Source organism: Eleutherodactylus coqui, chromosome 10 (assembly GCF_035609145.1).
Source record: "Eleutherodactylus coqui strain aEleCoq1 chromosome 10, aEleCoq1.hap1, whole genome shotgun sequence".
Taxonomy (NCBI): Eukaryota; Metazoa; Chordata; class Amphibia; order Anura; family Eleutherodactylidae; genus Eleutherodactylus; species Eleutherodactylus coqui.
Window position 1 is genome coordinate 106,962,719 of NC_089846.1, and position 25,774 is coordinate 106,988,492.

Consider the following 25,774-nt stretch of genomic DNA (forward strand, 5'->3'; position numbering starts at 1 on the left):
AAGTGACATGATTCAATGAAGTTAGGAAATTTGTTAGAGTACTTATCTGTGTCATAACAGTTGTAGGCAATTCTAGCAGCAAAGGTGACTCACAAACACAGTATAAATTATATAGGATGTCATAGGCAAGGCACTGAATTATGTCAACCCGTTATTATGCTGAGAGGTTTTGTTTGCTGCTACAAAAATAGTTTAAAAAAAGTCTTGATGTCAAATAAAATGGGTCATTGAGTAATTGTATCTTCATTCTGTAATATCCATGCTCTTTCTATGGAAACCAGATAGCAAAATGATCTAAAAAAAACCAAATGGGGTGGGCGGCACAACTCATTTTTGGAGCAGCTCTATTAGGTCCCAAAAGACCTAACAAGGGCCGGGCCCTTCTGCACCTCAGCTTGAAATGTTGATATATTTCTGCTAAGGTTTCCTGCACTAGGCACTGAGTATAGCCATAGGACTCATGCTAACAGCACTGGCTCTTTGATACATTTGTAGGATCACACTAGTATACAATATGGTCGTTTGCTTTAATAGCCCACACTTGCCAAGGTCTTACAAACTGTCCATGCTGCGATGCCATCTTCCATATATAAAAGTAGATTAATGAATGCATTTAGGCCAGTTCAATACACTGAAAAAATTGGCATTGTGGACAAATAGCATGTTTATAAAGCCCATGTACCACTTTTTAGGCCACATAAGAACGTGTGTGAATAGGGTCCCACTAAGCCTGACTTATTTACATGTTGGCGTTCATTAATGTGGCACACTGTTGTCAAAAGGTGTGCCAATACCGTATTGATAAAACTCCCTCATTATATAATTCAGCTATTTCCTGTAGCGTGTTTAGATAAAAGACAATAACCCTACATGACACTTTCCAATCTCTCATTTGGCTCCCCTTGCCGAATATCCACCGAATATGTCTACTGCAGCTGGATACACACTCAGTAGCTCATTCCTACCACTTCGATTCTCTTGACCATGGGTGGTGGAGGGATTTCTGCTACTATACAGAGCAGCCAATAGGAATCAGCTCACAAGAGGCTGCTTCGCACCGGCACAGGACATATTAACCCGTTTAGGACCAAAAGCCATACGTATATAGCACTTGGTCCTGGGCTTTAATCCCAGCTGATAGTAATCTAGCAGGAGCAGGGTGGGTGCTCAAGTGTCAGAAACAGTGAAGAACCCAGTGGGGAAGACAGAAGTGGTTTTTAACCACTTCTGCCTTCTCTTTTGCAGGCTACATAATACTCAATGAGCACTATGTAGAGAATAGAGAAAGTGGCAGTATGCAGTCCTCTATTGGTCGCACCATCAAGTGGTGCTCGCTGGTGTGGCAGAGCTGCTGGATCTAAACCAAGATCAGACCTCACGATGACTATTGTCACTACAGGGGGATGTTTTCCCCCTGTAACTCGGGCTCCTGTGGATGCTGCTATGTTATCTCCTGCTACCCTAATACAATAAGCAAGGTTTTATTAAAAGGCCTACTTTAGCAAAAACACATTGTTCCATCCCTGCCTCCTTCAGCTGATTACCCATCACACTTTGGCAGTCTCCTCTGTGTATTGCAGACATTTTCATGTGGTGCAGCCCCCTGTCAGATGCTTATCAGCCACCATCTTGATGGTGAGATTTTTTACTTGCACTTTCAAATGTATCCCATGATACATCATCACAGCATTAGTTAAAGTGTATACCATTTCTGTCTGCTGGGGGGACAGTTTAATTATCATTTCCTTCCATATTCACCTAAATATGCTACAGACCATAAGTATACAGTCAGGAGGATGAGCTGTAATCTCCTCTATTATAACTGTGTGACTGGAGCCTCTAATAATCATCAGTAACTGTGATGGTGTAGTGGCCCAGAGGGTCCTCCAGAAAACAATCACACACTCCTGTCCTGCAGCACCATCCTATGTGCTAACCGAGGCATAGGAGGTGCTGTATGTTAGAGAAACCATGTTTCTCCCCTTGCAACTGCAAGATTGTCCAACAGCTGGCCTCTGGTTGGCTGTGTGTCATGTCCCCACTGATTGGCTAGGTGTGCCTGTTGGTCCAGAGCGGGAAAATATCACTATGGTCCTCTATATGAAGGGGGAGTGGAGGTAGAGAATGTGCAGAAAAAAGACAGGAAGAAAAGGAGGAGTTAGTGAGTCTGCAGTGTGGAGTCATCAGGAGAAGTCGTGTAGGAGGGATCCCGATTTTGCTCTGGTATTGTAATCATTAACTTATATCAACGTTACAATCACACAAAGTTTCATTTGGTTCTGACAACTTCTTCTAGGTGCTAGATTCTTTTTGACAATGAGTGTCGTTTCCCTGTTTATCAGTCTGCAGCATTTTCTGCATGATCCCAAAATAAAGTGATCAGCAGATTAACCCTTATGTTCTCAGCAGGATATCTACAAGACAGTTACATTTTCTCATTAAATGTAAAGACCCTTTCTCACATGGGTCGATGATCAGACATGAGCGTCACCTTGAGTCCACGCATAAAAAAGCTGTGACTGAAATTCAAAAAGAAATACAACAAATTGGCCACCGGGTTAATGCCGTGGAAGAAGCACACGAACGCACCCTGACCACACTTGAATCACACAGGCAGGTCATAACAGCCCACTCTACGCAGCTGACCAACATTCTATCTCAAATCGAAGACCTTGAGAATAGACACAGACGAAATAATATTCGCATCCGGGGTCTATCTGAAGAAATTACGAACACTCAACTAGAACAATGGGCCCAGAACTTCTTTGGATCCCTAACACAGAGGTCCCGCGAGAAACCAATTGAGATAGACCGCATTCATAGAACACTCGGTCCCAAATCCCTTGATCCCAAGCGACCTCGCGACGTGATATGTCGCATTCATTTCTTCAAAGACAAAGAGGACATTCTATCTCGTGCCAGAGGCGTACAAAATCTGTCCTTTAACGGATCTCCAATCCTATTACTCCAAGATCTAGCCAAACGAACACTACAGCTGCGTAGAGCGCTGAAACCTCTACTTGACATCCTGAGAAGCAAAGAGATCCCCTACCGATGGGGTTACCCCTTTCAACTTGTGGCTTGGAACGAGGGCAGATCGGCAGTATTCCGCTCACTGGGCGACCTTCCAAACTTCCTAGGGACATTCAAACTCCCCATGGTTTCCCTGCCTGACTGGCCATCACCACCTTCCCTACTGGCTCCGGATGCTAGAGAAGAATGGCAACCAGCGGCGCCAAAGCGACAAAGGGAACCCCGTGGACCTCGCAGACCACAGACCTGAAGCCCAGACGACCGTCAGGATCCCCTACTTGTTGAACCGTGATGTGAGGGCGGGCCCATCTGTCTCTTGCCCCCTCACAAGGTGCTGGAAGGGGGGTTTTACCCCCTCAGACGGGCTCCGCCACACACGAATACATGGGTTTCGGTCTCTGGACCGGGTTATAGTAGTTAACAGTTAGACTGCCTCCATGTTTCTCTCTTCTCCAACTGAACTCCTTCCTCCTCTCACTAAAAGCTATCTTGCTTGCAGGAAATATTTAGGCCTTAATCATGTTTAATTCCCCCGTTGGGGATATACTATTGCTCTGTGGGGACTGACCGGAGCGCCTACCCGCCGTCTCCTTCCTCGCGTCCAATTAGGCAGGACGACACGAAGTGTGGTCCGTCACCTGGCGACTACCCAGCGTTAGCCTGGAAGGCCTCGGAATAGCCCCGGGACCCTCACTATACTACCTTATCTCTTTCTCTTGTTTTCGCACTCTCTCTCACTGCTTTTCGCTCCTCCTCCCCTTCCATCACCCATGCAATCTTACCTCTCCCTCTCTTCTCCCATCCCACACGCCCTCCCTTCCCCACAATGGCCCACGGTAGCGGTTACTGTGTTATGGGATAATGGATAAACTGACATTTTGCTCCTACAATGCTAGGGGCCTAAACATGCCAGCTAAAAGAGGTCAGATTCTCCATCATCTACATAAAAACAAAGTAATGATAGCAATGTTGCAAGAAACTCACTTCCTCACAGGTAGCACTCCTAATTGCATCTCCAAATTCTACAATACGTGGTACCACAGCCCCCACCCAGAGAGAAAAGCGTGTGGGGTCTCGATTGCCTTTCACAAACAATTTCCCCATCAGCTCTTATCCTCCGAGATTGACGCGGAAGGGCGTTATATCTTCCTAAAAATTTCTTCCAGCAATAAAATATTAACAATTGCAAATGCTTATTTCCCTAACCACTCTCAGGTGTCCTTCGGTGTCCGGATCATTGAGAAGCTTTCGAGATTTGCTGCGGGCTCCCGAATAATCCTCGGCGGGGACTTCAACCTGTGCCTCAATCCGGAGCTGGACTCGTCAGCGGGTAGGACTGGGGTCTCTACACTTGCACTTAAAAAACTCAAAAAGGGCCTAGCCTCCTTAAAATTAGTAGACCTATGGCGAATCTTACATCCAAACACAAGGGACTACACCTACCATTCTGCCATACACAATAGCTACAATAGACTAGACTATCTACTCATTTCTCAAGACCTACTGGACCTGTCCCCTGACAGCTCCATTGGGATCTTTTTGTGGTCAGACCACGCTCCAGTGTTTGGGACCCTCCAGGGCCTAGGGGAAAAAAAAGAGAATCACACATGGCGTCTCAATGACAATCTCCTAAACGACCCAACGTGCGCGGAGGCGATTAGACAGGCAATACAGGACTTTTCCAGCATACACGAGACTGACTCCACATCTTCTCCCATTCAATGGGAAGCACTAAAATGTGTAATTAGAGGAATCCTTATTTCCCATGGGGCCAGATTAAAGAAGGAGCGGGTGAAAAACCTGAGGCTCTTATTAACAAGACTTGACACCCTCGAAAATTCAAACAAAAAAACCCCTACAGAAGTACTAAGAGCAGACATTTCAGACACCCGGAAGAAAATCCTCTCCATCCTGGACCAATACTCACTCTGCTCCAGAGATAGGAGACGGGGGGGCTTCTACGAATTCGGAAATAAATGTGGCCGGGGGTTGGCCAGGGCCCTCCATCCCAGGACGTCTACACCTTATATAGCCTCCCTAAACTCTCCCAGAAAAGGTCAGATTTATTCCACTGCAGATATATTAGAATGTTTCAGATCATACTATCATGATCTTTACAATCTATCGGAAAATAGGGGAGCAGTGTCCCAGCAAAACCCCCCAACCATAGAAGACTATCTTGATAGACACGCACCCGGAACTATTTCAAGGGGGGACACAGATAGTCTCGAGGAAAGCTTTACGGAGGGGGAGATCCATGATGTAATTAAAGATCTTAAACTAGGCAAGAGCCCGGGACCAGATGGGTTCACCCCCCGATTCTACAAAACATACGGGAGTCTACTGGCCCCCCTCTTGCTGAAATCCTTTAACTCTGTCTCGGACTTATGCCCATTCCCACAGCAGGCTCTGCAAGCCATAATAACAGTTATCCCTAAACCAGGGAAAGACCACTCATCCTGCAGTAATTATCGCCCTATTTCATTATTAAATATAGACACCAAGATATTCGCCAAAATTCTGGCAACCCGCCTGAAACCGCTCATCCCAGCCTTAATTAATAAAGAGCAGACTGGATTTGTCCCAGGACGGGAGGCGAAAGATAATACGATCCGTTCTGTCTCCCTAATCTCTAGAGCCCGTCTCGCGGGGAGCCCCCTGTGCCTCTTGTCAGTAGATGCTGAAAAGGCGTTCGACAGAGTGCACTGGGGGTTCTTGGAAGCAACCCTTCGAAAAATTGGTGTGGGGCCTAGGTGTCTGTCCTGGATTATGGCATTGTACCGACATCCCACAGCGTGTGTCAGAGTTAACGGATCTCTTTCCTCCCCCCTAAAAATCAACAATGGAACAAGACAGGGCTGTCCATTGTCCCCCTTCCTATACGTCCTGGTGATGGAGTCCCTGGCCAATGCCCTCAGAGCCAACCCCGATATACAAGGCTACAGAACAAGCGCATCAGAGCACAAATTAGCTCTGTTCGCGGATGACCTTCTGGTATATCTTACCAACCCGAGAATTGCCTTACCAGTAATTCTATCAGAACTTAGATGCTTTGGTCGGGTCAGTAACTTCAAAATTAACGCTCACAAGTCCGAAATTTTAAATATAACAATTCCATCAGATGAAGCTACGAGCCTAGAGTCCTCCTTCAGCATAAAATGGAAGGGTGATCACATTAACTACCTTGGAATCGCATTAACTAGTGACCCAAACGATCTGTTTAACCTAAATTACAAACCGATTCTGGCTAACTTAGGAAGGGACCTTAAAAAATGGCGCCCCCTTACCATCTCCTGGTTCGGGAGAATTAATGCTTTAAAAATGGACTCCCTCCCTAAGTTTCTATACCTCTTCACAACCCTCCCATTAAAGCTGCCTAAATCGTACTTTGATAAAATACACCAGATATCTCGCGACTTCGTCTGGGGTGGCTCCAGGCCCCGGGTGAGATTCAAGACTCTAATACGCCAAAAGAGAGATGGAGGAGTGGGCCTTCCAAGTTTCTCTTTATACCATAAGGCATCCATCTGCAATTGCATTCTGGACATCATTCACAATAGGACATCCAAGCTCTGGGTTGAACTCGAACACGAGAGTATCCCCTCGCAAATCATGGGCCTCTTCTGGCTCTCGCCAATCGCATGTCGCAGAGTCACACCTATACCACCTCTGACAGGTCGGCTAATGGACACCTGGAACAGTTTCGCAAATCGCTTTGGACTAGTTTCCAGACTAGGTCCCCTTACCCCTCTGTCAGGGAATCCAGAATTTCCCTTGCTAAACGAGAAGCTCTCCCAACTACCAGAGGGGACTTGTCCTCCCCTGCGAATTAAAGACGTCATTTCCACATCAGGGGTTAAGCCTATGAATGAGATCCTGGGAGATGGGGTCTCCAGACCTGGAGCGTGGCTAAGATACCTTCAAATAAGACATTTTGTCCAGATCCAGGGACCCGTGGAAGCTCTCTGTTCTCCTCTTTCCCAGTTTGAGAAACTCTGTGTGGCTCCCACGCCGATTAGGTCCGGGGTCTCGGTAATGTACCATCTCCTCGTGTCGGCAGAGACTCAAAATGATGCTGTGGCTTTTAAGGGGAAATGGGAGAGAGAGCTGGGGAAAACTTTCCTAGAGGAAGACTGGCTTAAGTCCTTTGTCTTAACCCACACTCTAACAACCTCATCTAAATTTCAAGAAACCAACTACAAACTACTCTCACAGTGGTACAGAACACCCACAACTCTGGCCAGGATGTATCCCCAGACCCCAGATACCTGCTGGCGCTGTTCCCGGGGAAGAGGTAGTCTCCTCCATATCTGGTGGGAGTGCCCTTTGGTCTCCCCCCTCTGGAGCGATATAACTAACCTCTATAACGCTATCTTCAGGGACTCGGTAGTCCTTACACCGGAGGCGGCACTACTATCTATACTCCCTGGCTCCATAACCAAAAACAAAAAAAGCCCATTCAAATTCTTCCTAATAGCCATGAGACAAATAATTCCACGGCTCTGGAAGTCTCCCCTACCTCCCTCAAGGATCCAATGGCTGGAGACTGTGGACCATATAGCACAAATGGAGGAAATAATGGCTCGAGACGAGAACAAAAGAGAGAGATACTACTCAATCTGGTCAGCTTGGATACTATTTCGCAATTCCAACGACCTAAAGACCTGGCTCCAATCGGGCATTGTTCCAACCTGAATCCTCTATCCCTAAGGTACACATTACTAAAACACAAGTTGCTTTAGTGTGGCCATTAGTGCTCCACACCCCCCTCCCTCACCCTGCCCCACTGACCCATCTCTCCCCCCCCCCCCCGTTCTGTCCTCTATTATCTATCTATTTCTTTCTCTTTTTCTTTCACTACTAATCTCCACTATGTTAATCTAGTTATTTCTTTCGCTAGTTTATATGAAATGTTATTTGAATGACATTTATGACAAAATGACAAAATGCACAAGAGCCATTGAAGCAATGTGTATATCAAGTTAATACGTTATTCTCTCGAAATTGTTCATGTGTGCAAACCCAATAAAAATATTTTGAACCACAGACATGAGCGTCGATTAGAGATGAGCGAACGTGCTCGGCCCCGCCCCTTTTTCGCCCGAATACCGCGATTTTCGAGTACTTCCATACTCGGGCGAAAAAATTCGGGGGTCGCCGTGGCGGCGCGGGGGGTTGCAGCGGGGAGTGGGGGGGAGAGGGGGAGTGGGGGGGGAGAGGGAGAGAGAGAGGGCTCCCCCCTGTTCCCCGCTGCTACCCCCCCCCCGGCGCACCCGAGTACTTTTCACCCGAGTAGTGAAGTACTCAAAAATCGCGGTATTCGGGCGAAAAAGGGGCGGGGCCGAGCACGTTCGCTCATCTCTAGCGTCGATCCATCTGAATATGTCGGCAATCAGCTGATGAACGAACAATTACTGATCCATTCGCTGATTGGCGCTTTCATCGCAGCATAAAAATGATTGTGTAAACAGGGAGACGCTTTGCAAAGTATGAGGATGAGTGATTGTGGCAACACGAGTTCATCCTCACACTAGCAAACGTGTCAGTGTGAATGGCAGAAACAAATACCAATCGACATGCTATTTGTTGATTGGTGCTCATTATCACAGACGGATTCTCAACCCCTATTTTTTTTTGAATGGTTGATTAGTCTGTAATAGTGCTGCACAGTATGTTGGCGCTATATAAGGTTCATTTCTGGCTGGTGGAACTCAAAAGGAACCTGTCACCTCTGAATAGTACTATATGCAGAGTTATAGTCTTATATAGACTTCTATGGGAGTGTGTGCGCACGGCAATCTGAAAAGAGTCAGAATCGGTCTCGTACAAACATCACCATGGGAACAGGAGAGCGGGTGAGTATTATAATATACACACATCCCCCAGCTACCGGTCACCTCCCTGAACAGCATAACTTTGTTTATGGTGCTGTTTGGAGGTGACGGGTTCCCACTAATGATCTTTTTATCCCATTCCAGACAGGACAGATGGTGGGTTGCCAGTTATGTTGCAAACACAGGAAAAGAGGAACACAGCTGAGCTCCTAGGATAAATGGAAGTTTCTTTATATTTTTTCATTTTTAATCGTAATGGGAGATAAAATAGGATCTATAGGAAGGAAGGAGACTAAGAGAGGAAGGGTTGGATTTCTAAAAAAATGTCTGTTTAGTGGTCTTTAAATCCCTTCCCGCTACATGGCGTACATACATGTCATGGGAGGGAAGGGGTACAAATGAAATGGAGTACATCGACACCATGTGGATGGTGTGGGAGGAGGAGCTGAGCCTGTGCCATCTGCAGTAGGAGCCGGTTTTAACGGACACCTGGGGTCTAAGACTGGAAAGAACACTGGTCAAGGCAAATTAAACTGGGAATATAAGTGTTGACTGTCATATAAGTGGTTAGGAGAGGGAGTTTGTTCCCTCTAGCTGCTGCAGTTTAATTAACTGAGCAATCATAGGATGGCAGGTTCAAGTTCCCCAATAGAGACATAGAAAAGCGAAACAAAAAAAAAAAGATCCAAGTAAAATTAATATAAATAATATCAAACTTCCCTTTCTTCTCTTTGCAAGGGAAAAAAAAAAAACACAACTTTAAAAGTTTGGTATCGCAGCATCCTTAATAGGGATGAGCGAGTATACTCGCTAAGGCACTACTCGCTCGAGTAATGTGCCTTAGCCGAGTATCTCCCTGCTCGTCCCTAAAGATTCGGGGGCCGCCGCAGCCGACAGGTGAGTTGCAGCGAGGAGCGGGGCAGAGCGGGCGGGCGAGAGGGAGAGAGAGAGATCTCCCCTCCGTTCCTCCCTGCTCTCCCCCGCAGCTCCCTGCCCCGGGCGGCACCCGAATCTTTCGGGACGAGCGGGGAGATACTCGGCTAAGGTACATTACTCGAGCGAGTAGTGCCTTAGCGAGTATACGCGCTCATCCCTAATCCTTAATGATCCATACAGTACATTAAATACACATTTAATCTCTTACGGCAAACATTGTTTAAAAAAATGGAAACAAAAGAAATGGAGCTAAAATGCTTTTTTTCATTAGTTTCGTCTGATAAAAAACGAATAAAAGTGATCAAAACATCATATTTACTCCAAAATGGTACCAATTAAAAGTACAATTTGTCATACAAAAACAAGCCTTTATTCAGCTCTGACCAGAGAAAAATGTAACAGTTCTGGGTCTTTAAATGCAGCAATGCCAAAAATGAATTTTCCAAAAAAGGGCTTTTTATTGCATTCCATAAACCATCTGTGCTTCCTTACATGGACTCCAATTGTTGCAGCCAGCTCCCCCCGTGGAGTCGCACAATTTCCATGCAGTTGTAAGATGCAGCAACAATGTAGACTACCCAAAGGGTAACCAGTAATGCCATCTTGTAAAGCAGAACCTAGAATACCTCCATGTAAGGATAACTGCGGTGTAAGTCATTACTTGTAGCCATGACCGTCGCTTTTATACCAATACCCTTGTAGGAAAGCTCAACAGAAATAAAACAAATGAGAATGCCAAGCTGTTGTGACTACGGCCGTCCCAGCGGCCCGTAATTTGGCCGGTAAAACAGATGATAAATATATAATAAGGCACAATACACACAATGATTTACGACCCGTTGAGAAAACTATTGTTTATTTAGAAAAAAAGCTTACACTGGTAGAATTCAGAAGTTAAAAATTTCTTTAAAAAAGTCTTTTGAAACTTTTCACACTCTAGTTCGGCGGTACAAAGCGCTTGTACTTGTATAGTTGAACCCTAATTTCTCACGAGTGACATTGATTCTTCCTTGATTTAAAAAAAAAAGCATTATGATAAAAACAGACCTGTGTTTGGGGACAGTCAAGTAAAGGGCGTGTTTATCCACCTTCTCGTTCAGGTACTTTACGTTCTACACAATATACAAACAATGGCTCTCATTTAGCGTTGGGATCTGGGCTCCGCATACCTTACATACAAGGCCAGGTAATAAATAAAACAGGTTAAATGAGGTAAATTCAAAAACTGTTGAATATCTTTTTATTTCCGGTTGCAACAATTAAAAAAGGATGCATTTCATATGGCAAATAATTGCTAAGTTTCAGGCAGTTTTTTTTTTTTTTTCTCTGAGGACCTAAAGAAACTGTACACACAAAATGGAACCTTATTTGCACTGTAGCGATTCTGTTTGCAGCACATTGTGCTTAAAATTATGGAATAGGTATACACTTTCAGCCATGTACTGAAAATAAATGTAAAAGAAAAACTAGCAACACATTAAAATACAGTAAAGCACAACTTGAACGTTTACTAGATGGTGGAAGAAAAAAAAAAAAAACAACTGAAATAATTTAATGAAGATGCAATTGGGCCTCTTCGTTGAGAAATATCTGTGCAATTAATATTGTGGTAAATACACGCCTGGATACATCTTGTCCTCATCCAGCTGCAGGATCCCGTCTATTAATTTGAAGCGTATTCTGTGGAGAGAAGGAAAAATGTAGTTAAAATGCATCGTTGAGAAAGACGACAAAGATCTAGAATAGAAGGGCCCTTCCAGGCAAAACGCAGGTCCCCTTTCCGGATGCTCCATACTGCTTGGGCAGGTTATATATGACCGTATTATAGGTACATATGTCCCAGCCTGACCTGAGCTTCATAAATACCTATGGTGATCAGATTCAGTCGGACGAGGACAAGTGTGTATTATGGGGTAATAAAAGTGCCCGTATGAAACCAACCTTAGGCCTCATGTCCACAGGCAAAAGAAGAATTAAAATCCACAGCGGATTTTAACTCTTCTCCTGCCCGCAGATCCGCATCCCATAGGGATGCATTGACCACCCGCGGGGTAGATAAATACCCGCAGATGGTCAATAAAAGTGATTTTTTTTTTTTTAAAATGGAGCATGAAAAAATCTGGACCATTCTCCATTTTCGTGCGGGTCTCCCGCAGGCTTCTATTGAAGCCTATGGAAGCCGTCCGGATTCGCGGGAGACCAAAATCGGAATTTTGGCCGAGATTCTTGCATGAGATTTGTGCATTGTGAGACCCACAAACCTCACACAAATATAAACCCCATTCTTTTAAAAACGGGGCCATACACAACTGATTTTTCCCAGCAGCACATTACAACGAGATGTGGGGGAAAAAATCATGGGATGTCCTGTCTTTGGGTGTGCCCTGGCATTGGCCATTGTTTTCAATGGGGCTGGCAGCGGTGCTATCGCACCATGTGCTAGGTGCATGCGAGTGCGATGTGATGTTTTCCCATTAAAAACAATAGAAAACAGTCCATGTTCCTCCACCGCTACTTCTTCAATGTAATACGAAGCGGTTTTGATACAAAAACACCTCAAATCTGCAGCAAAATTGCATGTTGGTGTGGGCGATATGGGGCCAAGCTTCACAGCCCGGTATCGCACTCACCATTGCGAAAATAGCCTTAAGTGGTTATCGAGGACTTGGGTATTGAGGACCTATCCTTAGGATAAAGTTATAAATATCAGTTCAGTAAAAGGGCTGACTCCCAGTACCCCTCCCGGGACCATGGCACTCCGACTAGGCACTGCGGCCGCCTCCTCAGCTTGTGAGGTCATAATCAGTCATATGGCCTTTATGCAGCTTGGTCGCACTCTACACTTCAATGAAAAATTGCATGAAGGTGGCTGTGTGTATACAGTGCGGTTCTTTATAAAAAAAATTCTTAAAGTGTGACCCAAGCAGTAAAGAAAAAACTTCAAACTGAGCAGAGTTCAGATCTTCCACTTAGGCCTAGGGCTACATTAACATCCTTCAAAATACAAGAATTACACACCTTAAAGTAACTGCAGCCTCCACCCTATATGCAACCCAAAATCATCTGAGAGATGTCTTCTCAGGCTGTTAACAGCTATGTCCACCTTCATGTAACTTTGTGACAAAGTATTTATCAAAATGCAATAGAGAGGTTTTCTGGGAAACCAAAAATAAGTTCAAAAGGGTTTTAAAAAAAAATAAAATAAACAATTTGACTAATGCGCTATCCCAGCGGCTCTAAGTCCAGTGCTACAGCCCTGGTTCCCTATTTCTGGCATGGATCGGACAGGTAAAAGGGGGTGTCTAGTTACGGGACAACATTCCTTCTATCAGGGCGAATGTGTTAAAATAACAAAAGCAGCAAAAGCAGAGGATCGCAGAGTTCTCCCATTGCTTTCAATGCGCGATATCGCAGGAAGATAATACATGCTGCGATGGCGTCTCTCGCATTGCATCGCATCGCGGTGCTATGCAGGAAAACATCGCTTGTGTGTATGACCCCATTCAAATGAATGGGGTTAATATTTGTTCAAGATTTTGTCGCCCGTGTGAAACCGGCCTTAATCCACAGCAGAATTTTACTCATGCCTTGTAGCTCTGCCATGGATTTTCATATGATGTGCACACAGATTTAGGCTCAATCAATGGGGCAAACGCAAGGATGCATCCGTGTGAACTGTGGCACAGATTTTCATAGAATTCAACCAAATGCTAAAATATTGCAAATTTTACCACGTGAAAGAGGCCGAAGTGTGATATGGGAATGCCCAGGACCCCAACTCAACGCACAATCAGCTTTTTTTTTCACTGTGATACTTGCTGAAATATACTTGGTCTCTTTCAGATGAACGTAGTTTTCAGAAGGAAAAGCTGGCTGCTAACAGCGCTGTAAAGATCACGTGAACGGGCTGCTTCAAGCTCCGTGAAGTAGCCCGTTCACGCAGTCCAAGGGGCGAGCTGCGCGCTTTCAAGGCTCCCATAGGCTCCGAAGGCGCTCACAAACACATGTCCTATCTTTGTGCGCACCTCGGAGCCGAAATGCGAGTTTGCACTCACATGTCCTATCTTTCTTAGGTACGCACAGTTTCGTACTCCTAACAATCATCCATGTGAACGCTTCTATAGGAACCTATTGGTCCTTATAGAAGCGTGTCCTGTAAGCTGTTAGCAGCGCAGAAACTACGTTCGTCTGCATGAGCCCTAAGGGTAGAAGTCTTACCTTGCTATGTGCAGGAATCATTATCTGTGCTTGTCTGAAGATTTATGGGTAAACCACTAGTTAAGGAAATCAAGTTCTTCAACAACAGTTATAAGTCATGGTACACCTTAGGTCTTCTTCGGCTTTACATGTAGCCACAGAAGAATAATGGTGTGTGTAATTCTAGGCTATATTCTATTCCCAAGTTCATTCATTAACATGAACACCACCACTTTCTGCCACCAAATAAAAACCCGATAGGCATTGTAACCAAATCTAGTTAGCCCATTTGAGAAACAGATTAGAGGCGTCTTCTACCTAAGCAATAAAGGACAATAGAGTTTACAAAATGCAGGTGTCTTCTCAAAAATAGGAGAGGCCATGCCAACAAGAGCAAACCAAGCACCACTTACAACTCACAAAACTGCTACGTGCGCTGTAGAGGTAGAAGGGGTTCTCTCATTTTGCCCTACTAGGATATATATTTGGCAGAGAGAGGAATTTGGGAACCACTCAATAGGCCAGGAGCCCCATGTGGCGCAAAGTGTAAAGGCTCTCGCTCACAACCTGAAGGTCGCGGGTTCAGATAGTCGGCTCAAGGTTGACTCAGCCTTCCGAGGTCTGTAAAATGATTGCTGGGGGAAAAGGCAAAGGCAAACTACCCTACAAAAAACAGTCTGCCAAGAAAATGTCACAATGTTTTGTTACCCTAGGAGTCAGTCATCACTCAGTGCTTGCATTAGGAGACTTTACCAATAGTCTAGATGGACAGCGCAAAGCTTTGAGGACAATAGAGTTTATGAATAAGTGCAGATGGACAGTGCAGAGCTTAACCCCTTAGTGACGGCACTATCGTAAAACTACGTCCTGCTGTTGCAGGACGGTAGCGCTGCTATCTCCCTCCATACAGCGCGGGCGTCAGCTGTTTATTACAGCTGACACCCGCGGGCAATAGCCGCGCTCGGCTATTAAATGCCGCGCTCTGACAGCGGCATTTAAATCCCTCGAACGCTGTTTGGGGGTCCCGCACGGCCCCCCCGTGGTGAGATCGGGGGAGCCGTGCAGGTGTCATGGCAGCCGGGGGCCTAATGAATGGCCCCAGGGCTGCCTTAGCAGACTGCCTATCAAGCCATCCACACAGGGTGGCTTGATACACTGCCTGTAAAAAAGCAGTATGACGTAATGCTATAGCTGGAGCGATCAAAGCATCGCATGTTAAAGTCCCCCAGGGGGACTTCAAAGTAAAGTAAGAAAAAAAGATTAATAAAGTTTTTTAAATTGTAAAAAAAAAAAAAAAAAGTTATAAAAGTTTAAATCACCCCCCTTTTGCTATATCAATTATTAAAAAATCTAAATCATAAAATAAAAATATGTATTTGGTATCGCCACGTCGGTAAAAGTCCGATCTATCAAAGTAGCGCATTATTTTTCCTGTACAGTGAACGTCGTCCGAAAAAAAAAATAAAGAACGCCAGAATTACACTTTTTTAGTTACCCTGTCTTCCAGAAAAAAATGCAATAAAAAGCGATCAAAAAGTTGTATGTATTCCAAATTGATACTATTGGAAACTACAGGACATCCCGCAAAAATTGAGCCCTTGCACAACTACGTCGACAAAAAAATAAAGTTATTGCGCGCACAACATGACCGCAGAAAATAATTGAAAAAAATTAAATATCTTAAAAAAAAAAATACAAGTACTACAGCAAAAAAAAAAAAAAACTATATAAGTTTGGTATCGTAGTAATCGTACTGAACCATTGCAACAAAAACGACCTGATATTTTTATTCAGTTTGTGCGCCGTGGAAACAGGACGCACGGAAAGATGGTGGAATGTCGGGTTTTTTTCCATTTCTCTCCGCTAAGAATTTTTAAAAAGTTTTTCAGTAAATTATATGGTACAATAAATAGTGCCATTGAAAAATACAACTCGTCCCGCAAAAAACAAGCCCACATACAGCGACGTCGATGGATGAATAAAGGAGCTACGATTTTTTAAAAGGGAGTAGGAAAAAACAGAAATGAAAAAAAGCTCCGTCACTAAGGGGTTAAAGTTTATAAAATGCAGGCGTCTTCTCAAAACTGTCCACCACTTACAATTCACAAAACTGCTAAGTGTGCTGTAAGTAAGAGGGGCGGTATCATTTTGTCCTACTAGGATATACGGGAGAACCACCAACAGAACAGCTTTCGCCCTGGTCGACCAGACACATCATTGGTCATTCATTTTAAATGGCACATAATAAAATATAGAGGGAAATGTATGGCCAGACTCATTTTTCCCCGGCACCAATAACTGATCTTGGGAGTTTCTAAATGCAGATGCATTCATTCACATAATCATCTAAACAGCTTCAATTTAAGTTTTTGGGCCCAAATTTTAAGTCTACTGCATCCAAAACAGTTATAATTGAGAAATATAAAACCCCAATAGCAAAAAAGTTGGGAAGCTGTCTAAAATGTAAATAAATGTAAAGAAAAAAGAAGAAGAATGAAATGATTTAGAAATATCATATAACCATAATTTACTCACAATAGAACACATATCAGAAGGTGAAAGGGAGACATTTTTCCACTTCATCTTAAAGAATTAACTCCTTTAGAAATTGATGGCAGCAACACATCTCACAAAAGTGGGGACAGGGTTAGCAAAAGGCTGGAAAAGTAAATGGTACTAATGAAAACCAGCTGAAGGGTCAATTTTCTACTAAGCTACATATGACTGTGTATAAAAAGATCATGTAAGAGAGGCAGAGTCTCTCAGCTTTTATAGATGGGTGAAGCTCTGACCACCTTTGCTTCTGTGTCTGCAATTTTACATTTTTTCCTAAATAATTCCACAATTGTTAAAGGCTTTAAATATCCCACCATCTATGGTACATAATGTCATCAAAAGATTCAGAGAATCTGGAGAAAACCCCAATGGTCAATATTGGATGCTCGAGATCTATGGGCCCTGGGTCGTCACTGCATTAAAAACAGGCATGATTCTGCAATGCAAAATAATGGCATAAGCTCTGAAATACTTTCAGAAATCACTCTGTGAGTACATCGTTCGCAGTGCAATTCACAAATTCAAGTTAAAGCTAGATTATGCAAAGAAGAAGCCATATATCAACAATCAAGAAATGCCAGCGTCTTCTCTGGGCCAAAGCTAATTGAAAATGAAAACAAAAAAAGCTAACGGTTTTGTGGTCAGATGAAACAAAATTTGAAATTCGTTTTGGAAGCTACAGACACCGCGTCCTGCAGATTCAAGAGGAGAGGAACCATCCAGCTTGTTATCGGTGCACAGTTCAAAAGCCTGCAGCTCTTCATTGTTTTGGGTTGCACAAGTGCCTATGGTATGGGCAGCTTACACATCTTGAAAGGCGCTATCAATGCTGAGCAGTACAGAGAGGTTGTAGAACCACATATGCTCCCATCCAGACAATGTCTTTCAGGGAAGGCCTGGCATATTTCAGCAAGACAATGCTAAATCACATACTGCATCCATCACAACATCACAGTAGGGCTGGGTTCACACAGGGCGGATTTGCTGCGGTTTTGCCGTGGTTTGCCGTTGCATATCCGCACTGCGGCAAAACCGCTGCGTTTGCAATGCAATGCAGTACAAATGTGTTTGGGCAAAAAGCTGTTCTCACAGGAAGGATTTTTTCCGCACTGCCGCAGTGCGGAAATGCAACTGCGGTGCGTTTTTTCAAGACGCAGCATGTCCATTCTTTTGACTTCTCCGCAGCGCTTTTTTGTCCATAGACCTCTATGGACGCAGCAAAATACGCTGCAAAAGTTTTTAAAAAAAAGCGCTGCGGGAAAAACTGCTTGTGTATTTTTCCGCAAGAAGAAAATAACCTTTGAAGCGGTTTTGCCGCAGAAGCAATCCTTCTGCGGCAAAACCGCAACGGAAAAAACGCAGCAAAACCGCAACAAATCCGCCCTGTGTGAACCTAGCCTAGAAGAGTCTGTGTGCTGAACTTTGAACAATTTCTAAATTAGTTACTGTATTTAAATGAAAAGCAAAAATGTCTCACTGTCAACTTCTGATAGGTGTAAAAATATGGTTATATGAGATTTGCTAATTACTGCATCACTTTTTTTACCTTTACATTTATTTAAATTTCCCATAGCGTCAACTTTTTCTGAATTGGGCTTGTATAATTATATTGAAAAACCTAAGCATTTTCCCAAGAGGAAGTTTTCACGATTGATTTTTAACCCCTTCATGATTAGGGTGTATATGTACGCCCCCCAGTGGCTAGGTGGTATCTGGAGTGATACACACCGGTTACCAGGTGTGGCAAAGCTTAGTAGGTAAAGACAGGCACAAAATCCTGCAACACGGAGGTATTGCAGCATTTGTACAAGCAATCGCATGTTCAAGGCCACTAGTGGGACTAGACGTTTGATAACATTTCCTCATCGATGGAAACATAAGGTCATGGGTCTGAGCAGACGGTGAGAGAAGACGTTTTCTTATTTATTTAGTTTTGAAAAGGAGTAAAACAAAAGCTACTGTATATAATAAGTGAAGTATTGTCATAATCGAACTGGTCCGCTGAAGAAGGCTAATAAGCCAGTTTTACTGCACAATTACCACCGTCAACACAAAATCTAAAAAACTATGTTGGGATTGTGTTTCTCTCCATTTCACCCCCACCTAATTTTTTTTTGTAAGATTTTCAATACATTATATGGTAACTTAAATAGGAGTAGTACATCTTGTCCCACAAAAATAAAGCCCCGTACAGCTATGCCGATAGAAAAAAAAAAAAAAAAGTTATCGCTCTTGGAAGGTGAGGGTGAAAAATAGAGATGAGCGAACGTACTTGGATAAGCACTACTCGTCCGAGTAACGTGCTTTATCCGAGTACCTCTCCGCTCGTCCTGAAAGATTCGGGACGCGCTGCGGAGCGGGGAGCTGCAGGGGAGAGCGGGGAGGAACGGAGGGGAGATCTTTCTCTCCTCCTCTCCCGCCCGCTCTGCCCCGCTCCCCGCTGCGACTCACCTGTCAGCAGCGGAGCGTCCCGAATCTTTCAGGACGAGCGGAGAGATACTCGGATAAGGCACATTACTCGGACGAGTAGTGCTTATCCGAGTACGTTCGCTCATCTCTAGTGAAAAACAAAAACAAGAGAAGTGCTTACGACGCTTAGGGGGGTAAAGTTTACAAGTTTATTGGTTACTGGGAAACCCTGATTTACTAGTTATTACACTGTTCTCTGTAATTGTCAATTAGAAAGAAATTAAGGTCACACATCATAATATGATGACTTAATGTAGCATCTTCGCTGCAGAGCATTCCTCTCTCCAGGCTATTTTAATACAGAAAAGGGTCATCAGGATAGAGAATGTCATTAAAAAAAAATTATAATAAAATTAATTTACCATATATACTGTAGTATAAGCCTAGTTTTTCAGCACTTTTTTTTAATGCTGAAAAAGCCCCCCTCGGCTTATACTCGAGTGAGGTAAAAAAGAAAAACAACAAAAAACCCACAATACTCACCTTCCAGCCTGCGTCCGTGTCCCCAGCGCGATAGTCTACCCGGCGGTGCGGCAAGCTGATTGAGAGTTCCCTCTGCTCAGCTTTGAATTCCCCCGCCGTCAGCGCTGTGTAGGTAAGCACTGTGATTGGTTCGAGCGCCAGGCAATCATAGCCAGCGCTCGATCCAATCACAACGCTTACTTACACAGTGCTGACGGCGGGGGAATTCAATGCTGAGCAGGGAGATGACAGCGGGGGAGAATCCTCAAGCAGCTTGCCGCACCGTCGGGGAGACCATCTCGCCAGGGACACAGACGCCGGCTGGGAGGTGAGTATTGCATTTTTTCTTTACCTAGTATATACTCGAGTATAGCTAGGCTTATACTCGAGTCAATACGCTTTACCAGCAGAATAATACATTCAACCTCTAATTTATGAAATCCACTTAAAGAACTGCAGAGCTAAAGCTGACACCATCTAGATCTGCAATGTATAAAAATTAATGGAATGCCGCCTCCTTCTAAGGGTCCAGCAACAGTCTAGCATCATAAAAAGGATATTGTTTTTTCTCCTCTTTTCCTCCTGCGCTGTCCCGTTTCTCTTTCTTCTCGGATTTCTCCTTGTCGTGTCTAGATTCCTTTAAGAAAAAGGACAAGAGCAGAAGTGTTATTACCTGGCTCTAGGAACAGATAAAAACAAACCCTAGGGTCATGGATTCAGTTCTCTGCTTTCTCTGTTTGAATTCATTAGCTCCTTCTGACCTGAGCGACTTCATAAAATAAGTGTGACATTACATTACCTGGATACCAGTATGGGACAATGAAAATGCTCAGAAATCGGACAGGTAAGCTGATTATGCAGATGCAGTGAGAACACACAACGGGGTTCACTTACTATTCAGAATTCAACTTTGTACAACATTTACCGTGTGTTTTATACACTTTTTGTTCCTTCGCAGAAAATGGGGTGTTCTCAAAAACTCCGTGCAGTTTTTGTTATAAACGAAGTTAACTGAAAGGTGGTATAAAGTGAGACTAGACAACCTGGGTGGGTTGCATTAATTCGATTAAAACAAAGCTGCTGCCAAAATTCTTACATGTCCTCCATGACTCTCCTGCCTTGGCTCCTAAGCAATTTTTCAATATTCGTCACTAGCAAATACCCTGCATACTGCGGAAAGGCTCCTTTCCTAGAACTAAAAGGTACTTTTACATGGGCCAACTATCGGCCAAAAAAAAATCTAAAATCGCTCAAATGAACGATTTTGACAGATAGTCGTCCCGTGTACAAGCAGGACCCAGCAGAGTACGGAGCGAGACATTACTCACTAGTTGCTAGTCGCTGCATTTCAGCTCACTGAAATGAAGCAACTAATGAGCTACTTCTCACTCAGTGTAAACAGGCAGTCGTTCATTAATGAATGACTGCCTGTTCACAATGAACGGAGGTGGGTGGCCGGAATTGATGGCCAGGAAGCTCTGCCTCCATTCATTGAACTATCGCTCCTGTGTGAAAGCATTGGAGCCATAGTCATCCCATGTAAAAGTACCTTTACAAAGTCTTTGCCTGCTGGTGGATTGGTGGGGATGGGGGTTAGCTCCCCCCATTTTTTATTATTGCTATCTAGCTAATTAGTTGGTCTATGTGTGCTGGTGGTTGTCCTCTTCAGATTATAATCCAGTGGTATGCCTGGAGCATAGGGTGGTGAGCCTTGACCAGAGCTTGACAGGGCTACTAATGCAAGGTCCTACCTCACCTGTATTTACTCTACCCACGCTATGTTGGTCACATTAAGGATCTAGCACACCATTCTTCATCTGACTCCTGTGAAGGTGGCTAGGTGGTCCTCTCATGCCCTTCTGTGGCGCAAACCGCACCTTCCACACCTGCAACAATTTCCAGGGTGGCCTTTCTAGCTGTGTTATGGAGTTACTCCTCTTTCTGTAGAGAGTTGAAGTACCTTCTGTACATACCAGCAATTACAAGAGAGCTTCAACATGTCAAATACCTCGTACTTTACATACCATCAGCTCAGACAAGTTACTAGATCTAAAGTTTGATAGTCTGGCTGTCCTTCTTGCCCCAACTTTATTGGACGGTACAGCTCAGATGTTGTCTAACTTCTTGAAGCCACTATCTAGTTTCTATAAGCATTTAACGTGGAACTTTGCTGCAGACCAAGTCCTTCAGAAATGGGAGACTGATATTCCAGGCCTGGATCTACAGGAAGGGGGAGATCTGCCAGCTAGTTCTGGCCCTTCCTCAGTAAGTGCCAGAGATAAACTGATGAGTTATATTTATACGTAGGCGTTATTAAACCCCCTTCTGACTGGTATGAGTCTGTCCGAGATGCTTGATGGACACGGGTAAAGTAACGCATGCGTTTTGGTAGTGTAGTGTTTTGCGGAACTACTCGTGTGGCGTCCTTGGATTCCTGGAGTCTCACCTGGGAGCACCGAGGATTACGCATAACAAGATATGCCTCTTTTTGGACTAGTAGACGACATCCTAGTGTATGCAGTGGCCGGTACGCTATATAAGCTGCTGTACTTTTTATTGCAAAAACATAATACTGCTTAACTGGAAGCATGCTAAGAGACCTACTAGAAATGTTTGGATACATGAAGTCAATAATATAGTTTCCATGCATAAATGGACATATATAGCCCGTGACTGTACTGCTAAAGTCAATAAGACATGGGTCCGTTTGCTCCTACTATGGTGTTGGGTACATCTGACTAGCTGATCTGTTCTGTTTGGTTGTGCTCCGGCTCCAGCTTTATAGAATCTATCTTCATTAGCTTTATTTACCAGTTGTGCTATGTAAAGTTTTTGTTTGTTTTTTTAAATATTAAAGTTCCCAACTGGGGGGCTTAAAAAAGAGGCCAGTGTACTATGAAAAAATAAAAATAATATTACACACACACACACTATATTATATATACACATATATACACACAGCTTTGATATGTTATTCTGCGTTTATGACGGTGATGTGCTTTTCTTCTGCTGTGTCTGTATATTTAAGTCATCTCCTGATTTTATACATTTGCTTCTGTATTTTCCGCTAACTTTTTGTACAATTTGCCTAATAAACATTCCTTTGAAAAAAGAAAAAAAAAAAAGCGCAGACTAGACAGTCTTAAAATTCGACAGATTTATAATTCAGCAGAGCTACTGTAATAAACCTGGCACATTTAAAGACTGTCTAGTTTGCACTGTCTAACTACTAGACAGTATAAGTAATTAAGCTCCAAATGTGTTTGTATACATGTGTGTATTTTTGTGTCTGTTGCGTATGCAAATCTATGCATGTGCAAATATTTGGACTTGGCAATATATGTGTGCGTGGGATGGGGGGGGGGGTACCTATCACATGCCTATACATTTCTAATACCCATTGCATTCAGTAGTGACAACACAGGAGTAAATATACGTTATATATAAACAATTACAGATCTATATACAGTACAATTGCCAGCTTTGCTGTTACTCCAGCTCTTTTATGTTAGAATGCTATCGTCATGTTCAGTACTGGTTTTAGGGATGTGCGACTTACATGTCAGTATTGAAGGTGGTGCCACTAGCTTGGATGGCCCAAGGATGAGGGGGTGGGAGTGGGAGTGTGCGAGAGTGTGTGTGTATACAGGCACCTATATCCATCCATCCATCTCTATCTAACACCGACTATCCACAGCCTGCAGGGTCTGACTTTTACAGATGTCTCCTAAATCTCAGATTTATCACAACTGCATGCCGCTAATTCTGCGTGCTTTTTTACCATTCGATTTTCTTTCAGTCCTCGTCTGCAGCCTTCTTTTATTGTGTGTAATAGCGGATTATGAACGCAGACAGAGGTAGCACAGCATGGCTGGATCGCTGTCAGGCTGCGTTTGGCCTCTTCTGATATCAACAAAAGCACAACATACCTTCTTACTGCTGGAAGAACTTTTCTCCATCTTGTCCGATTTCATGATCTCGGCTTTTTCTTTATTTGACGATTTAGACTTATTTCGGTCTTTCTCGTTCGAGCGTGGGGAGTCGGACGGGCTCTCACTTTTACTGTGTTTGGAGGAACCACCTAGAACAATCGTATGGTGAAAAGTTCATTTTAACTTAGAAATAAAACTTTAACTATAAAAAAAAAAATCAGCTGCAGGAGTCCAATGTGTTTTCTATAGCTGCAGGCAACTCATGTTCAAGCTGTGAATTCCCTCGTGCCAAGTGCTACTCATAGTAATGTGACTGACAGAGTGAACATTGTATATACTGGTAGATGCCTTTCAAAAAAAATTACATAACGCTGAATATACAAAAACATTCAATACATAAAAAGCAGTATCTTATGGCAGCAATACTGCACCGTCAGCCCGTGACCAGTGGGTTAAGTTCAGCTTTCTCTTCATGGTCTAATTTCCAGAGCTGAAGATCAATGTAGAAAAGACAATGCTCTGCAGAGCACTGCTGCCTGATAATGTTAACCTTTTCCCGCCCCAGGATGTAAATGTACAATCTGCCTCGGAAGCGGTTCCCGCGATTGAATGTAAACTTACATCCTATTAAGGATGCTGGCTCAGAAGCTGAGCCCACGCTATCTGCAGTGGGAGCTGGCAGCGACTGACAGCTAGCCTTCAAATGCAACAGCAGGGATCGGGGAGAACATAGATGCCCGCTGTCAACTCCATACATGCTACAATCAATGTTGATATATGTATGTTAAGTGTTCACAGAACGAAGGATCTCTATCATGTAAATGCGATGGGTTGCCATGGCAATTGGATGCCAGACAATAGTATCTAGGTCTACCATGGCTAGTGATAACTATGGAGAGACAAAGACAAAAAAAAACAAAAAAAACTGGTGGCTTGGCACAGTGTTCCAGAAGCAATCAAATTACTAAAGCGACTAGGTTCAACTTCTCTGACACAGGGGTCAGGAGTGGAAGTATTTACACCAACCTCTGTGTAGTGGCCAGTGCTTGTAATTGCAATTGCAATGCTAGTGTAGTAGTGGCCAGTGCTTGTAATTGCTTGTAATTGCAAGCGTCAGCTGCTCGGTCAGGGTCTCGGGCGTCAGACCACAGCCAATCAACTATTGATGACTTATCCTGCGTATAGGTCATCAACAGTATTTTCCCCAGAAAATCCCTTTAAAGGTACTTTCCTGGATAAAACTCTGATGGGACCATCAATGGTATTGGTGGAGGTCCAGCCTACAAGTTACGCAAATCAGTGCAGTGGTGTTTAGAGTGCCACAGGCCACTCACTGTAATACCGCTGGAGTGAATTCAACAAGTGTGTGGCTACGCTTAGGGCTGCAACTTAGTCAATTCAAGTGAACGAGGTTGAGCTGCAGCAGAATGGACATGTCAGGCTGCACTATAGTAAAGGGACCACGAGTCTCTGCTTAGCACTTGGGGTATCCCAACGACAGGTCATTAAACAAATCCTAGAACACCCACTATAAAGGGGCTATTCCATCCAAGACAACCCCTGTCCCATCAGGGCCACCTCAGCATTGCAGTTGATCACCAGCTCCTCGTCACCTCAAATAACAGCAGCATAACTTAGTCTATGGTGCTTTAAGCAGGTTACGGGTTCCCTTTAAAAAAGTCTCATCTACCCACTACAGAAAAAAAACCTTCAGTGCAGATTGACCTGCGAGATACACATTCTAAACCTATAGGACGCCAATGTATGGGAGGGGATTTTCAGTGCAGTTTTCATCCTTTCAATAAGCAAAGCACATTTGTGGCACATCTGCATACAACACGTACATATTTTGCTGGGGAACCGCAGCAAAATCCGCAGGGATTTTGTGCTTCAGAAAGTATGTCCTGTGTGAACATACCTTCAAGTCTGTCAGAGCTGCTCTTAGAGAACGGCTCTTCTTTCTGGCTCATAGAGGTGGATCCTAAAGGATACATGTAAGGGGCAGTCTTTAGCCGACAAACTCTTTGAAGTAAACCTCCAACCAAAACAATGTTTTACTCAATTTTTTATAAAATAATAAAAATTAAAAAAAAATAGGTAAATTACCTCTAAAACGAACACATAAAAATCATTGAAATGTAACAGAAGCACAGTTTACAAAAAAAAAACAAAAAAAACTGAATGGCAGAAAATAAAAGTGTAAAACGAAGAAACAAGCAGTAATTACTATTCCAATAGGCAATCCTGTCCAACACCGCAACTCTGATCCCAGAATCGTGAGTGACTACTGCAGTCACTTCTGGATTGGAGTTGCCATGTTGGATCGGGAACACAGATGGAACGGCGAGTACTAAT

At 43.7% G+C, this 25,774-nt stretch overlaps 1 protein-coding gene across 2 annotated transcripts in view; it reads right to left on the minus strand.

Moving 5' to 3' along the window:
• Window positions 1-10,642: 10,642 nt before the first annotated feature.
• Window positions 10,643-25,774, minus strand: part of THOC2 (THO complex subunit 2) — a 142,150-nt gene continuing 127,018 nt past the window's right edge. The window contains exons 36-40 of one of the 2 annotated variants that reach the window (XM_066581688.1): window positions 25,338-25,400; window positions 23,417-23,568; window positions 20,048-20,124; window positions 14,022-14,069; window positions 10,643-11,483 (exon numbers count right to left, since the gene is read on the minus strand). In XM_066581688.1, the coding sequence (XP_066437785.1) occupies window positions 14,042-14,069; window positions 20,048-20,124; window positions 23,417-23,568; window positions 25,338-25,400 (320 nt within the window). In that variant the 3' untranslated portion in view covers window positions 10,643-11,483; window positions 14,022-14,041. The remainder of the gene's footprint in view (window positions 11,484-14,021; window positions 14,070-20,047; window positions 20,125-23,416; window positions 23,569-25,337; window positions 25,401-25,774) is intronic. The other variant, XM_066581689.1, reaches the window with a different exon arrangement.